Here is a 17,481-nt window from a genome sequence, read left to right as displayed (position 1 = left end):
AGGTCTGCGCCGCTAGCGGAGGCGTGCTCGCGCTAACGCGGTGGCTCGTGGAGACTGGAGCTGGCATTTCGTCGAGCTGGCGCTCGGTGGATGGAGGAGGGGGTCTGGGGCTGGCGGCATCCGGGACGCGGCCCAGACTTGCCAAGGGCTTTTTGCTGCGGCCTACTGGCCGGAAGCCCGTCTTCGAAGGAGTGGTGGTTAATTCGGGCCGTGAGTATGGAACACTACGGCCCTGGCTCGCTTTGTCCGCGGCCTTGGATGGAGGAGTGAAGCTTGGAGGCGCCCCTGTTTGGAGGGAAGTATAGAGGGCGAGGAGATCTGCCTTGGCTGATCATCGTGGGACGTTGATGCCGGAGCTAATGAGCACCTGCCGTAGTTCTGACACGGACCATTTCTCCGTAGCTGGGGCGGAGGAGAGGGCTGAGGCGTAGGAGGACGCTGGAGAAGGTGGCTGACGCCTTGAAGGCGCAGGTGATGGCGTGCCTCGGTGCCTGGAGGTATGCGCGACGGCGACGCGGGAGGGCCGGCGGCCCCGAGTTGCAGCCGCGGGCTCAATTATGGTGTCCTGCGGAGCGCTGGTGTGCTGGACAGCGACTGAAGACGCCGGAGGACCCGTGGTGTCAAACTCATTGTCGTCCGGAAAAAGTTCGATATCTGACATGATGCTAAAGACAGGAGATAATGGAGGTAAGGCTGCTTTGATTATTTATAGAGGTTCTCTCTTGTGCTGATTGGATAGATGGTGTAATTACTGATGATGAACTGGCCGTGTTAATTATCTGCGCGCGCTCCTCCCGAAACTTGTTAATAAAACATCACTTCAATTTTGCCAGTCTGAAATATCAAGCAGTACAATAGTGTGTGCAATTGTTTTTAATGGTAATCGTTCTGTATGGGTAAACTATGTGATAAGCAGGTTTTTGTTTATTTATCACATGGGATTACACTTTATTAGACAGAGAATGTATTGTATTCCATACTCTTTCCATAATATTGTTTTCTCCAGTAAAAAAGCCGGTTTGACTGAATCAGGTGAAAAATGTGCACAAATCAAGCACTGTTTACAAGCGAAAACAGTCTAAAACAGTTCTAAACAAATATGTTGGTGGATGTGTGAGGACAACAGGGGATGGACTTTTTCACTGGAGGAAGCATTATTATGGATTATAGACTTGTATTTTGGATACAATATATAATAATGGATTTATTTCTTACAAACACACTGCTTTAGTACTGGAGTTGTGTGGATTATTATGATCTTTTTATCAGCTGTTTGAACTCTAATTCTGACGGCACCCATTCACTGCAGTGGATCTACTGGTGAGCATGTGATGTAATGCTAAATTTCTCCAAATCAGTTCCGATAAACAAACTTATCTGCATCTTGGATCATCATAGTTTTAAAATTGCAGTTGGCTAAATAGATTTTAACTGAAATGTTGAACTGGTGTTCTTAGGACAAGAGTCAGGTTGGAAACAATTGTAACATTGATATCAGGATTAAGTTGTTACATGTGATCTCATTAATTTATACAATTCATTAATTTGAACTTCATTATCGATGATTTCTTTGTAATTTTCCATTACATTTTTTTGTTTTGTTTCTTATATATTTAATATTATAAATGCATAAATATTGTGGGAGATTTATCTTTCTTTTTTGCTTGAGATGTATTACTCCGCATTCAAGAAAAAAAGGTATTCTTCTCAAATCAGTGTCTAAACAACAGGTTCCAATTGTGTCAACATATCCTAGATTGTGTCAACATGTTTTAAGTGCACTGAATCTTTTCCCCTGAGCAATAAGGCTGAAAATATTAAATAGCTTTTTGTAGTCAAGACTTCAAGGTGTTTATATAGTAACTGACTTCCAAAAATAAATTTCTGTCATGACAACTCCCTCCCTGCAGCAGCGTAGCAGCTCTATTCCGCCAAGACCAAATACATTAACATTGCCATTAATTTATTTGGTCTTGGCGGAATAGATCTGCTACGCTGCTGCAGCAGAGTAAGTACCGACACTTGCAACTGCCAATACATCCACACCATGCTGCTGTAAGCATGTAAGAAATACTGCTGCTGCACATATAACACATATGAATAACCCCCATATAGCATACATGAATCACCTCGTAGCTGATCTATACAGGTGGAGCTGGGGAGGGTGGAGGATTTCTGAAGTGCGCTGCCAACTGCTACAGCAAACTAAAGCCAGGTATTTGAATATTGAGCAGCGAGCCCGTTGGCGACCGATACAGGAGAGAACCAATCAGCTTTATTCATATGTGTTATATGTGCAGCAGCAGTATTTCTTACATGCTTACAGCAGCATGTTGTGGATGTATTGGCAGTTGCAAGTCTCTGTACTTGCTCTGCCACAGCAGCAGCGTAGCAGATCTATTCCGCCAAGACCAAATACATTAATGGCAATGTTAATGTATTTGGTCTTGGCGGAATAGATCTGCTACGCTGCTGCAGCAGAGTAAGTACCGACACTTGCAACTGCCAATACATCCACACCATGCTGCTGTAAGCATGTAAGAAATACTGCTGCTGCACATATAACACATATGAATAACCCCCATATAGCATACATGAATCACCTCGTAGCTGATCTATACAGGTGGAGCTGGGGAGGGTGGAGGATTTCTGAAGTGCGCTGCCAACTGCTACAGCAAACTAAAGCCAGGTATTTGAATATTGAGCAGCGAGCCCATTGGCGACCGATACAGGAGAGAACCAATCAGCTGCCATGTGACAATGATGTCACCAGGTCAGATTGAGCTAGATCTATTGGACTGTGCCATCTAGAGTTTTATGCCAGAACTCTGTATTTGTGTCATGACAACTCACGGAGGGATTGGCATGGTAATGTACATGACAATGTTAATGTATTTGGTCTTGGCGGAATAGATCTGCTACGCTGCTGCTGTGGCAGAGCAAGTACAGAGACTTGCAACTGCCAATACATCCACAACATGCTGCTGTAAGCATGTAAGAAATACTGCTGCTGCACATATAACACATATGAATAAGCCCCACAAAGCAGGAGACACATTACACAAACAATACAAGCCAATATATGCATGCCGCTGAATATAAGGATAAACTGCTGCATCAGTAGACATGCATGTATCCACACACATTAGAGATGAACAGACAAGGAAAGACAAGACATCCCCCACAAAGCAGATCTATTGTCAAGACATTTATACTGTTGCTGCTCCGAAGAGCCATGTGAACCACATGTATTACTATCTATGTGAGTCTGGGCTACCACGCCGACCGGCTTAATGCTAGTGGCCTATGGCTATGTGTGCCTGGGCTACCACGATGACCGGTTTAACAATAGTGGCCTAGGACTATGTGAGCCTTGGCTACCACGCTGACCGGCTTAACAATAATGACCTACGACTATGTGTGCCTGGGCTACCACGCCAACTGGCTTAACTCTAATTAGACGTGCACTATGTGTAATGTTAATTAACAAAATGGATATGCGTTGCAATCCGATAGATAAGACCCCAACATCCACCTGAGCAAATATCATAATTTAGTCATTTAATATCTGCTGTTACTTTCTACACTTCATCAGTCCCAGCAGCAGCAAAACAGCTAGTTAATTTGTGTTCGTGCAATGATGAGAAGGACAAAGTTAGCCGATGCATGCCATTTTACTCTCTCGTGTAGATACAGTGCAAAACTCCTGGATGGACTGACTTGAATGAACAAATAAAGCAGAATATAAATGTTCTTTCTCCGTTTTCTGAATTACACAACACAGGATAGCACACATCACACGAGCACATTTCTGTGAACTACACTACCCATAATGCATTTCACTCGGCACTGCAGCAACCATAGCAATAACACTTAATTCTGTTCTCCCACAACACTATCTTTGATATGATTATTGGAGACAGATACAGGAGAGAACTAATCAGCTGCCATGTGACAAAGATGTCACCAGGTCAGATTAAGCTAGATTTATCAGACTGCGCCATCTAGAGTTTCATGCCAGAACTCTGTATGTACCCTGAAAAATATTCACTGGCGTAAAAAGTGTGACAATTTACTAGACCCGGTTTGCGCTATCCTTACAGTAACAGACTACATCTGTTGGACTTCAGGGACATTTTGTCGTGAACAACATGGCTTTAAATGCATTGCTCAGTGGCACAGTATGACAGGAATGAATTAAACTTCACACAGTGTTTAGAACAGCGACCTTCAGATTATCCGTTCCCGTCTTTAACCTCTAAAATAAATTAACGAGAGGAATGTAATACTTAAGATTTAGTGCACCGATCACAAACACCTGATGATGCACTCGCGCTGCAAACTCATATTTATAAATGCTCACTGAACCAAATAATGATCCATGAAGAATACTGCCCAATAAAAGGGGGTTTAAATCTCCCCTCGGATTCAATACTTTAAATGTAAATTTTACAAGCATCATGTCGCGCTTGCTGCATATTATCCACAGCAAGTGAGTGAAATAATTCCTGCAGCTAGCGTGTATCCAGATGGCGTCTTTACGCATAATGTAAGAGCGCGCGCCAGTTCCGTAAATCGTTTATGTATTGTTATGCATAGTGATTAGACTCTTGACTGAGATTTATTAAACCACAGAAAAAGACAGTTAATGGATCACCGTTTAAGGATAACATGCTGTTTATAGACAGACTGCTCTTGCATTGAGGTCACAAATGTGATTGAGAAATTAAAAGCAAAGGAGAGAGAGAGAAAGAGAGAGAGGAAGAGGGCGCGCGCAAGTGTTACCTACCTCTGCACACAGCTCGGATGCTGACAGACTAAAGTTTCGTCGGTTTGTGTGTATAAGGACAACTTCCCATTACAGGAATGATGCAGAATCAAAGATATTTTGGAATTCTATACCTCGGAATTTTTATATGGATGTCATTTTGTATTAAAGGTAGGTGCTGCTGCTTTTTTACTAAAGTAATTTGCGCAACATAAAATTTAATCATAAAAGTGAACTCCGTGAAGGTACATCAAGGTGCTTTTACTTCAGTGTTGTTGTAAGATGTTACTTAGCTTGAATACGTGAAGTATGACAAAAGAGTTACTAAATTAAAGCGAGGATTGATCATTTCACTGTATAAATATGAGCATGTGTGTTTATCATTGTGTACAGCTTGGAAGAGTGTCTGTGTGCGAGTTGCCTTGCAGCACCTCGACCCCTTAATACCTCATAACATCTGGCATGATCGCACTGACGCATGAGCACTGACAAAAATACCGCACAACATCCTTAGGTCTACTCGCTATTACGCCAATGTGAGACGCGAGCAACCATGGCAAGGACGGGATGAAATAAATGATTTGTGACCTATAATTTCAGGGTATTATGAGTTAACTCATTACATGAGTGTATGGGTATGCGCGCGTATCAAGTGCATGTCTCTATGCTTGACTTACTTTCGATACTTTCAATTACGCCTCTTACAATAAATCTGTGATGTCCGAGTGGTGTTATGCCTGAACGACATTAAATATTGATTGTCCCTACAAATTTCTTAGTTAACACAGAAAGTGGTTCCAAAAGAAACCAAAGTTGCCTACCAACCATTGTGTAAACACAAGTACAAACAAATGAAATGTCCCATTATTAAATCAGCACCTTTGGAACATCACTCAGCCAATCAAATTTGAGGAATGGAACTAATTTTGTACAATCCACACCCTTTCACATTAGCATTGGAACTGGAATTGATAATAACCTATCAAATAGAAAACTTGGTTTGTGACTTTTTGGATAAGTAACACATTCCATTCCTTAAAATGGTCTCTTGGTGTCCTTTAATTTCCCTTACGGCCTAAGCATGATTACATTTCTTTGATTGATTTTGTCTGGACATTCAGTGTGTGTGTGGGTTTCTATTCTAACCATTTAAGGTGTGGGATTCCCTTAAACTATTTTCAGAGGTCAAACTCGCTCATTGCCCTTAGTATTTCAGTTAAATTACTTCAGTTTATGACCCTGGTCAGCTATGTGCCAATTATGGTAATATTGTAAGACTGAGTTTGCAGATTTCTTTAAAAGGTACAGTAGAACAGTTGCAAACAAAGGGCCCTGGATTCCCGAACCTCTGTTGTCTTTCTATAAAATAATTAAAAAAATAGATACAAATTTAATATATTTAAAGTCACCATGAAATTAAAATTGATTGTTGTTATTTTTATGGAATATTGCAATGTTTATCTGATTTATTTTTTGTTATTTGTGTGCCCTCTTAATCAATAACCAATGCTTTTAAAAGCAATGAAAATACCCATGATGTTTTGCTGTTTTGACAGCAAAACAGGATAGATATTTTCTTTATGTTGGCAGAAATGTCATTATATCCTAGTACATTCTGACAATATTCACATCATACTCCTGGCATGGAGGGTCAGAGTTTATACCATGACCTTAAAATCCCATAGACCAAATAGCTTACACTATTTGGCTGAGAGAAAATGGTCAGCATGTAGATTAGAGAGAGATATGGCAGTCATACTGTATGTTTTTCATCAGTAGCGTACTGGAAATGAACAGCCTACACAAAACCCAAACCTGAACCCTATAGAACAGTGAGCCAGACCTCATCATCATGTCAGTAACATAACTCACTGATTGTTTAAATATTTACTTTGAAAATAATGGCAAAAAACATTCATCCTTCCCTTTGCTTCCACACTTCTAAGAAGCTTTTCCACTAGGCATTGAAAAATGACGCAATGATTTGCTTGATTCAGATGCAAGAGCATCATTGAGATCAGGCACTGACGTTAGGTAAAGGGGCTTGACTGAGAGCTGGTGTTCCAGTAAATTGCAATGGGGTTCATTGTGGTTCAGGTCTGACCTTCTACATCAAATCCAGTAAACTACTACTATATAAACCTCACTTTGTGAACTGTGTTATTGAATGATGTTGCATTAAAATTAAATTAAATGAAAATTAGGTGTTTTACTCACCCCAGAGCCATCCTAGGTGTATATGACTTTCTTCCTTCAGACGAATCCAGTCGGAGTTATATTAAAAATGGTCTTTGATCTTTCAAACTGTTTAATGCCACTCAGCGGGTGTTGCGTGCATCAGTCCAAAAGAAGTTAAATAAAAAGTGTCCATCCATTAAAAAAACACTGTTGCTCACTGTTGTAAATACAAGCAGTTCCGGGCGGATGACGTATGAGGTCAGCTTTGCGCATGCGCCTCTCAGAAGTGACACACGCGGAAACGCAGCGGAGAGATCAAAACAAAACAACGGTCACTAATTATAAGTACAAAACGATTTTCACGAGACTCACCGGCGCATGAGCAACGCTGAACTCATACGTCAGAGCCATCCTAGGTGTATATGACTTTCTTCCTTCAGACGAATCCAGTCGGAGTTATATTAAAAATGGTCTTTGATCTTTCAAACTGTTTAATGCCACTCAGCGGGTGTTGCGTGCATCAGTCCAAAAGAAGTTAAATAAAAAGTGTCCATCCATTAAAAAAACACTGTTGCTCACTGTTGTAAATACAAGCAGTTCCGGGCGGATGACGTATGAGGTCAGCTTTGCGCATGCGCCTCTCAGAAGTGACACACGCGGAAACGCAGCGGAGAGATCAAAACAAAACAACGGTCACTAATTATAAGTACAAAACGATTTTCACGAGACTCACCGGCGCATGAGCAACGCTGAACTCATACGTCATCCGCCCGGAGCTGCTTCCGTGTACAACTGTTGGCGCAAGCTACATTAAAGTGATTATTACATTTTGAATATGGATATTTTTCTTACAAAAACGCATCGATTTGCTACAGGAGTTCTTTGTTCACCCCCCGGGGCCGTGTGAGACGCTTTTATTTTAATGGATGGGCTCTTTTTATTTAACTTCTTTTGAACTGATGCATGCAACACCCGCTGAGTGGCATTAAACGGCTCGAAAGATCAAAGACAATTTTTAATATAACTCCGACTGGATATGACTGGATATATGACTTTCTGAAAGAAGAAAGTCATATACACCTAGGATGGCTCTGAGTAAAACACAGTCTAATTTTCATTTTTGAGTGAGCTAACCCTTTAAGTTTTGTTGTCATAGAAATGACTGAAATAGCTTAACCTGTTATTAGCACATTTTTTGGCCATGTATTTCATATGCCTAACCATATGCTGTTTAAGGTTGCCAAGCAACGTAACGCAGCATATTAATGTACTGTAGAATTAACTAATGTGCAGTCACAGGTGTGCATGTATATCGGCTGTGGTTTCATGCATGGTGTATATCCAATCAGAATTTAGACTCGCATTTAGATCTGTTATAATGCGAGTAACAATTAGCTTAAACAGACAGTTGTTTTAAAAGTGCCTCAAAGATTTCTACACTAGTTTCCCTAAGATATTCTATTGTTTTTTTGGATATACCAGGGCTTCCCAATCCTGTTCCTGCATATCTACTGCAGAGTTCAGTTACAATCCAATACACCTAATGATCAAGTCTTCCACAAAACTTATAATTAATGACATTAATTTGATTATTAGTTCCCTGCACATCTGATTTGCCATTTACTTTTGAAAAGATGGTGGTCTATTAATATGATATTTTGGTTTTCAACTTGCCCCATATGTGATGTGAAAAACAGTAAAAAAAAAAAAACAGACACTCTAGTGTTGGATTTACTTTCATTCTGAAATTGCTAGTAAATTAGTAAATTACACAAGAACAGGTTTTCATACTTTTCCCTTACTACTTAGAAAAATTATTTTATTACAGTGTAGATGAGACATAAGATAGAGAAGAATAGAGAGGGATTTGTTTTTAAAGTGCATTAAAAGTAACAAGTGCATTTTTGATGCGATGGAATTGGGAAGAACATTCCACCAGTGGTATCATGAAGGAAAAGATTTGGCAAAGCCATTTTGTACACATCCAATGACTTCTGTATGCAATCATCACTTCAATCCTGAAGCAAGCCGCAATTGGCAGCCAGTAGAGTGAGACAAAGAGAGGTGTAAAATGCTCTCTTGGGGTTGCTGAAGACCAAATGCACATTTTCAAAGGTTGATTGTGCATATAGGAAAAATCATTGCAGCAGTCAGTCAAGATAGGACAGGTTTGATATGCCTAATATTGTAGAGGTTCCCATTTTTTTCATTCTAGGATCCACCAAAAACTTTTCTGAGTGTTTATCCTCTTTTCACAAACACACATACAGAAACTACTTTGAGGAACATGCATGGACATTGCTGTGCAAATTTCTTTCAAAATGTAGCATCTGATATACATCACAAAATACTAATGACCAGTTTGCTACTTAGAATTACAAGTTTAAAGGGGTCATATGATGCGATTTAAATTTTTCCTTTCTCTTTGGAGTGTTACAAGCTTTTGGTGCATAACGAAGATCTGTAAAGTTGCAAAGACTAAAGTCTCAAATCCAAATAGATATTCTTTATAAAAGTTAAGAGTCAACCATGCCTACCTAAAATGGCTCGTTCTAACACGCCCCCACATGTCTACATCACGATGTGGGAAGATTTGCATAACGCCGCCCAAATGTTCACGCAAAGAAAGAAGGCATAACTTTTATTCTCGCTGTAGTATTGTTGCTGCCCCCGCCGTCATGTTGTGAAGGCGCTGTGTGTTTCGTTGTGAAACTACTTTGTTTGGCCTTCCAAAAGAGGATGATATCCGCTTCGTCATGCCTGAAGCTGATCCGTGCTGGTCGCTGAGGAAATTCGAGAAAGCAACTTCGTGCTGTAGATCGCCGGATCTGCTTTCACCGTGGACGAAGTGGAGTCCAGCCCGGGGTCGTCACATGTGGTTGCCGCAAGCCCGCTGGCCGCTCCTTTGTCGAATCCGCCGGCCGTTCCTCACTCTAGGCCTCTGGCTTACAACACTGTTCCAGAACAGTTCAACCCAAATATTCAGATGTGTAAAGCACATTTTATGGAGGACTGTTTCCTGATCCTGGTAGTGTAGACTACAATGCCGACTGTTCTGACTCACAGACTGTAAGTACATAAATACACAAAATAATGTTCTTTTTAGCAACATCATATGACCCCTTTAACACTAGATTTAGAGAGTAATTATACTATACAAATACTTGAAATCAACTTTGATATCATGGTGTAGCTACATTTACAAAAAAAAGTTTATAACAAAAAATTTGTTACATGTAATCTGATTATGTGACACACATTACTTATTTAATGTTCTGTTATTGTTAATGAATGATTAATAAAAACAATTTGCAGATTAGATCTGGCTTTCCATTTTACTGTATTGCTGAATGGCCATAATTACTCATACCCAGAAAAAATATAGGCCTATATAAAAATATCCATTCAATAGAGGCATCAGTATCATTATTTAGTATTATTGACACTGGCCTTCATTAATAAAAAGATAAATCAATTTTTAAACTATATTGTTTCCACATTAATTTGGAGAGTCAATGTTAAAATATCATAAATACTATATATGATTACAACAACTGTAATGTTAGGTTATTATGATTAATTACAGAAATCAGTGTGATTAAATAATTATTTTCTTTAATCAATCGACAACCCTGCTTCTACCACCTTACCCTTGATCTTGCCTAGATGCTACAGGTAGATACAGGTAGGTACATGTAGTTCTCGTGCTGAAAAATCTAAAAAGCAATGATTTGTGGTAAAAGTGATAAAGTAAATGTACTTTAAAGTTAGTTAAGCTAATATTTCACACTCTAAATAATGTGTGACCTTATTTAGGCACTAGAAAACAGAGAGCATGAGAAGAAAGGATTAGTAACTTTCCAGGGTTTGCTGCTTCACCACTATTCTCTCTTCCCTCTGCCCCCTTTAGACCAGTACTGTCATTACTGAATTAGTTTATTTGGAAAGTGTGCTTTGTTTAGCTCTTTTCCCCCTCTATCTTGTTTTTCATCAAGGGAAGAGTGGAGTGATAGCCATTCAGCTTTTAAAGCCAGACGTTCATTGCTAATCTGGACTATCACAATCTAACACAATCCTACAGAGAATGAGTTGACCCATTTATTCCACAGGGATTTTCTCTTTCTCTCTTTTTTTTCCCCAAAGGCATGAGGTGAAACTTGATGTGTTATCAGAACGGATGATTTGATGTTTGAGTTAAAGAATATCTTGTTCCTGATCAGGCTTCCATATAAAATTATTTGCTCTTTATCCTCAGTGGAGAAGAAGAGTAATTTACGGCGTTTTTGATTCTGATCTAACTTGTGCTGCCATAATCATACTTGGATTGACATAAATCCCCATAAAAGGCCTGGACTGTGAGTAAGCAAACACACATACACACACACACACACATGCATAGAACATCTGCGTCTGATCCTTTCCAGCAGAAGATGTAATCAGAGAAAGAAGAAATCGAAAAAAACGATAAACAAAGTCTGTCTTTTTCAATGTTTGTTTCTTTTTCTCTTAAACTGTTTTTCCCCCTCTCACAGACTTACAGTATAGGCATTTTTCTCTTTCACTACAGTGGGTTCGCAACTAGTGGGTAAAGACCCCAAAATGTGTCAAAATATATAATATTTTGTAAATGCAAATAATAAGATGGAAAAAGTCATCTCATGCATGCCGACTGTTCTGACTCACAGACTGTAAGTACATAAATACACAAAATAATGTTCTTTTTAGCAACATCATATGACCCCTTTAACACTAGATTTAGAGAGTAATTATACTATACAAATACTTGAAATCAACTTTGATATCATGGTGTAGCTACATTTACAAAAAAAAGTTTATAACAAAAAATTTGTTACATGTAATCTGATTATGTGACACACATTACTTATTTAATGTTCTGTTATTGTTAATGAATGATTAATAAAAACAATTTGCAGATTAGATCTGGCTTTCCATTTTACTGTATTGCTGAATGGCCATAATTACTCATACCCAGAAAAAATATAGGCCTATATAAAAATATCCATTCAATAGAGGCATCAGTGTCATTATTTAGTATTATTGACACTGGCCTTCATTAATAAAAAGATAAATCAATTTTTAAACTATATTGTTTCCACATTAATTTGGAGAGTCAATGTTAAAATATCATAAATACTATATATGATTACAACAACTGTAATGTTAGGTTATTATGATTAATTACAGAAATCAGTGTGATTAAATAATTATTTTCTTTAATCAATCGACAACCCTGCTTCTACCACCTTACCCTTGATCTTGCCTAGATGCTACAGGTAGATACAGGTAGGTACATGTAGTTCTCGTGCTGAAAAATCTAAAAAGCAATGATTTGTGGTAAAAGTGATAAAGTAAATGTACTTTAAAGTTAGTTAAGCTAATATTTCACACTCTAAATAATGTGTGACCTTATTTAGGCACTAGAAAACAGAGAGCATGAGAAGAAAGGATTAGTAACTTTCCAGGGTTTGCTGCTTCACCACTATTCTCTCTTCCCTCTGCCCCCTTTAGACCAGTACTGTCATTACTGAATTAGTTTATTTGGAAAGTGTGCTTTGTTTAGCTCTTTTCCCCCTCTATCTTGTTTTTCATCAAGGGAAGAGTGGAGTGATAGCCATTCAGCTTTTAAAGCCAGACGTTCATTGCTAATCTGGACTATCACAATCTAACACAATCCTACAGAGAATGAGTTGACCCATTTATTCCACAGGGATTTTCTCTTTCTCTCTTTTTTTTCCCCAAAGGCATGAGGTGAAACTTGATGTGTTATCAGAACGGATGATTTGATGTTTGAGTTAAAGAATATCTTGTTCCTGATCAGGCTTCCATATAAAATTATTTGCTCTTTATCCTCAGTGGAGAAGAAGAGTAATTTACGGCGTTTTTGATTCTGATCTAACTTGTGCTGCCATAATCATACTTGGATTGACATAAATCCCCATAAAAGGCCTGGACTGTGAGTAAGCAAACACACATACACACACACACACACATGCATAGAACATCTGCGTCTGATCCTTTCCAGCAGAAGATGTAATCAGAGAAAGAAGAGCTTGAGAAATCGAAAAAAACGATAAACAAAGTCTGTCTTTTTCAATGTTTGTTTCTTTTTCTCTTAAACTGTTTTTCCCCCTCTCACAGACTTACAGTATAGGCATTTTTCTCTTTCACTACAGTGGGTTCGCAACTAGTGGGTAAAGACCCCAAAATGTGTCAAAATATATAATATTTTGTAAATGCAAATAATAAGATGGAAAAAGTCATCTCATGCATAGTCATTATAGCAAAATGAATAGACCTATTGAATGAAGGAGAAATTCTCCCCAATATGTCCAATCAAATGCTACAGTATTTTGGCACAAAATGATTTGTCACCTGAGAGTCAAACATGTAACATTTACTTTACATCCCCTCATCCTTAAAATCCATTAACAAACCTTTGCAAAGTAAAAAAATTAATAAATAAATAAAATAAAAATAAAAATACAATGCATTAACAGGTTCCCTTGAAAAAAGGAAAAACAGCTTATTCTAATTAATATTAAGTCTATCATTGTTGCTGTTTTAATAATATATACTGATATATTGTTGTTATAGGAATAATACACTTCAAAGTTTGATCCCAAATCCAATGTAAAATCCTAAAGCAAAACCAGTTGAGAACTCTATTCTCAGTTCTCTTTTTCTCTTCCACGTATTTCACATTATGTCCAACTTTCTCTTTTTACAAGTCTCACTGTCACAAAGCTTCCATTGAGCTCTCTTTGCTATTATGTTTCACCATTTGCATGAAATTCAATAAATCAACCATCACGCCATCACTGTCAGGTTCAGACTCTCTGTGAGCTTGCTGATCTCATAGCCACCCGTCTCCCTCTGGAGTCTCCTTGATTGTTGTTTGGGGTTTAGCACTGTATGCTAGCACTCAAGTGTGAGGAAAAGTTCAAGGGCTTGTTTCCCAGGCAGGCTAAAGTGACATATAGGACTTGTTCCAGTCCTTTTAAATATGTAATATCACTCTGTCCCACATTGTGTTTCACAGCTTCTGTTTGCTCAGCTTTGAGTTTACACCGCAGCTGTTGTATTTGTTTACCCACTTCCTTTGTGATTTTTGTGTGTGTGTGTTTTAAATGTTCCTAATTAGCTAGCTAGCTAGCTAGATTGATAGATATATTAGATAGATATTGAAAAGTCAATACAAATTACTTATCTGAGTGATATTTTCACACAGTGTACATTGCCAGAAAAGATTTTAAAAACGTCCACCATGTACTTAAAAGAGATTTTTATTGGTTTATTTTAGTCATCCCTTTGTTATTAACCATTTTATTGCAATATTTATCTTTTAAACATCTTGTGCTTGCAAATTTGAGAAAATGGGTTGGTTAACCCGAGGCAATAGAGGGTTAATCAATGACGGCACATACATAGTAATGAGAGTGTGCCAACCAGTGGGGAAAAGACTTTTAAATAAGAAATGAAATTTAACAAACATGATTTAAAGGCTTTTATATGTGCTGTAGATGTGACCAGGATAGAATTGGTCTGAAACACAGCAGCCACAGTATCTCTTTCTTGGTCTCTATCACAGTCTTCTTTTCTATACCTGAAATCTGCATTTGAATCACATTCACCAGATACTGCATAACCCTCAGGCTGAGATGGGCCTGAAGCCCAAACACTTTTTATGAATTAGGGTAATCTGGAACACCTAAACTCTGATGTGTACATTTCACAAGCAAGTCTATGTTAACACTACACTCATTTGAGATGCCAAACGCCTCGCATTCAGTGTTAATGAGAGTAGACGGCTGCAGTCTGGGCAGGAGGGGAAAAAAGAGCAGGCAAATCAGACAAATCTCATGTCTCATGTGGATCAGCAATCTACATGAGCATTTTTTCATATTCCTTCTGACCAATTAAGTGCATACAGTAGAACAAGTAGTCCGATTTATCTAGTTTCACCAGATTATGTGTCTTCTGTGTCAGAATATGTGTTTCTCCATTTTAGTGTTAATAAAAACATGTTTTATGAATATTCTTTCAATCCCAACATTCTCTATAGAGATCAGAGTGTTGTGTTCACAAAACGTATATTACACAAACAAAAATAGAGTTAACAATTTAGACCAAAACAAAAGATTGTAAGTTGTTTCCCATCATTCTCTATTTTGTTTTATTTGGGGATCTGGCTCTGAAAGAGTATTTGGCACACATCACATCAAGTCGGAAAGCATTTCTAACTGGCATACAACTAGTGATGACCATCGGTGGTCCATCTGTGTAGATTGTTCATTTCAAATCCTAGCAGGGTTATCAAGTGATCTTGATCATATTTTAAATAAAAGACCACTGAAATTTACTTATACTTCATAAGGTTACTATAGTGGCCTTATGGTCTTAGGTACTATGTACCTACATCAAAAAATAAGTACAATGTATTTATTGTGTTCATAATGTATTGCAAAACACTTTAGCTGCGATTGAGGTGGGATACTGGTAAGGTTAGGGACAGGTTTGGTGGTATGGTTAGGTTTAAGAGTGGGTTAAGGTGTAAGGGATTGGTCAAAAGTGTAATTATAAATGTAATTACAGAAATTATTTACAGATGTAATTATTTGCAGGTATTTTTAAAAATTATGTAAAAACATGTATGTACACAATAAGTGCATTGTACCAAATGATTAATTTAAATGTAAGTATATAGCAGATAAGGCCACTTTATATCAAGTGGGACCAGAAACTTAACACACTTAAGTACACTTTTAAAGAGTACATTTGTAATAATGTTAAATTAAAAGTTTTACTTTAAAGTACATTTTAAATAATTGTTTTAATGATTTTTGGTAACACTTTTTTAAGGTGTCCTTGTTACACATGTTACATGTACTTACTATTATAATAACAATAAAGTATGCATAATTACATGCAAGTAACCCTAAGCCAAACCTAATCCTAACCCTAACCATATATATAAAGTACATGTAGTTCCCTTTCAAGGGAACTTCGAACTGCGTCCTCTAGGGGGCGCTATGGGGAACGCCTCGTCGTGACCCATGTTTGAAGCATACATTGAAAAAGCACCAACAACACGTTGGCCGGCGACAGCCCATGATGTCACTACCGGTGCGACTATTAGTATAAATAGGCACCAGGAGAACATGTCATTCTCTTCTTCGTCTTCAATGGCTGTTTTGTTTGAAGCGTGCATTTGAAAGTGGTAAGAGCGATCTCTATCCTATTATTATGGCGAGCACTAGCAGAATGTTTAGAGGATGTGTGCATCCGTGTCGTCGCTATTTGACACCTGATGACACACACGATCTCTGCATTCTTTCTTTGGGCGAGGAGCACGCTGCAATGATGTCCTTCAGGGGGCAATTTGCGTGCATTGTGAGCGTTTTTCGATGAAAAAGCTCCGCTCTCGTTTGTCTCTTTTTTCGAGGAAAGAGGGGCAGCCATCTGCTTCCCGTGGTTCAGGACCCACCGCTGCTGAGGCACGGAGGAGAATGAGCTCGTGGGGATCGAAGGTGGACCTGGCCGATGAGTTTAAAGAGGGGCTTTCCCTCTCGCGCTCGTCGGCTGTGGACGAGAGAGAGCCGCTGGAGGATGATGTTATTTCTCTAACATCGTCTGATCTGGGGGCCAGTGCTCTGCTGGGTTCAGCACAGGAGGAGCAGGAGATGTCTGAGGACGGCGAAGAGGCTGAGGCTGAGCCTTCCCAATCCTCCTGCCCTGCATATGATGAGCTGTTGGAAGTTATGGATCGCACCACGGCGAGGCTGGACTTGCCATGGAAGCGGGCCAAGAAAGTGACATTGCGAGGTCGCCTCGATGAGCGTTTTCTTTCTGGACATAACCCTCCAGCTCAGGTGAGCCTTCCATTTCTTCCTGATTTGCATACTGAGATCGAGAAGGAATGGAAGAGGCCGTTTTCCTCACGCATCTATCGGTTCCAGCATACGAGTTATGCCAACATCAAGGCGATGCGTGAAAACGGCTAAAAGAGGATGTCCCCTGTAGAAGAGACGCTGGCTAGCTATCTCTCTATGGGTGAGACATCCTCCCTTAATACTCCCTCCTTGCCATCTAAGCCCCTTCAGGATACATTGCGCTTAAATGGCAGGGCATACACAGCAGCAGGTCAGGCTGTGGCTTCGTTGCACACTATGGCGGTGCTCCAGACGTATTAGGCTGATCTGCTGAAAGAGCTGGATAAAGGCGAGGGCCTTTCTCATAATAAGGTAACTGAGCTGCACCGCACCATGGATCTTGCTCTCCGTGCTACTAAGCAGGCCGCCTCCGCTATGGGCAGGTCTATCGATGCTCCGGTTTTGCCTTACAAACTTTTCGGTACCTCCGTTGAGATGGTGGTCGAGAAGTTCAGGGAGGCGAAGGCGCGCTCAGGGCCTTCAAATCCTTCATTCCACGAAGGTCCAGGTCTGAGCCCAAACAACATAGGGGTCCTGGTCCGTCTCGGTCTGAGGATCAGAGACGGGCACAGAAGGCTAGTGTCG

General features: G+C 39.4%; 1 protein-coding gene across 1 annotated transcript in view; it reads left to right on the top strand.

Annotated features, from left to right (window-relative positions):
- Positions 1 to 4,631: 4,631 nt before the first annotated feature.
- Positions 4,632 to 17,481, top strand: part of LOC107548356 (neuronal acetylcholine receptor subunit alpha-7-like) — an 83,908-nt gene continuing 71,058 nt past the window's right edge. Inside the window, exon 1 of the mRNA XM_016229030.1 lies at positions 4,632 to 4,939. Coding sequence (XP_016084516.1) covers positions 4,867 to 4,939 — 73 coding nt within the window. The 5' untranslated portion in view covers positions 4,632 to 4,866. The remainder of the gene's footprint in view (positions 4,940 to 17,481) is intronic.

Source organism: Sinocyclocheilus grahami, unplaced genomic scaffold, assembly GCF_001515645.1.
Source record: "Sinocyclocheilus grahami isolate Dianchi unplaced genomic scaffold, SAMN03320097.WGS_v1.1 scaffold346.1, whole genome shotgun sequence".
Taxonomy (NCBI): domain Eukaryota; kingdom Metazoa; phylum Chordata; class Actinopteri; order Cypriniformes; family Cyprinidae; genus Sinocyclocheilus; species Sinocyclocheilus grahami.
Note: the sequence above shows the minus strand (reverse complement) of the source record. Positions and strands in the feature narration are given on the sequence as shown.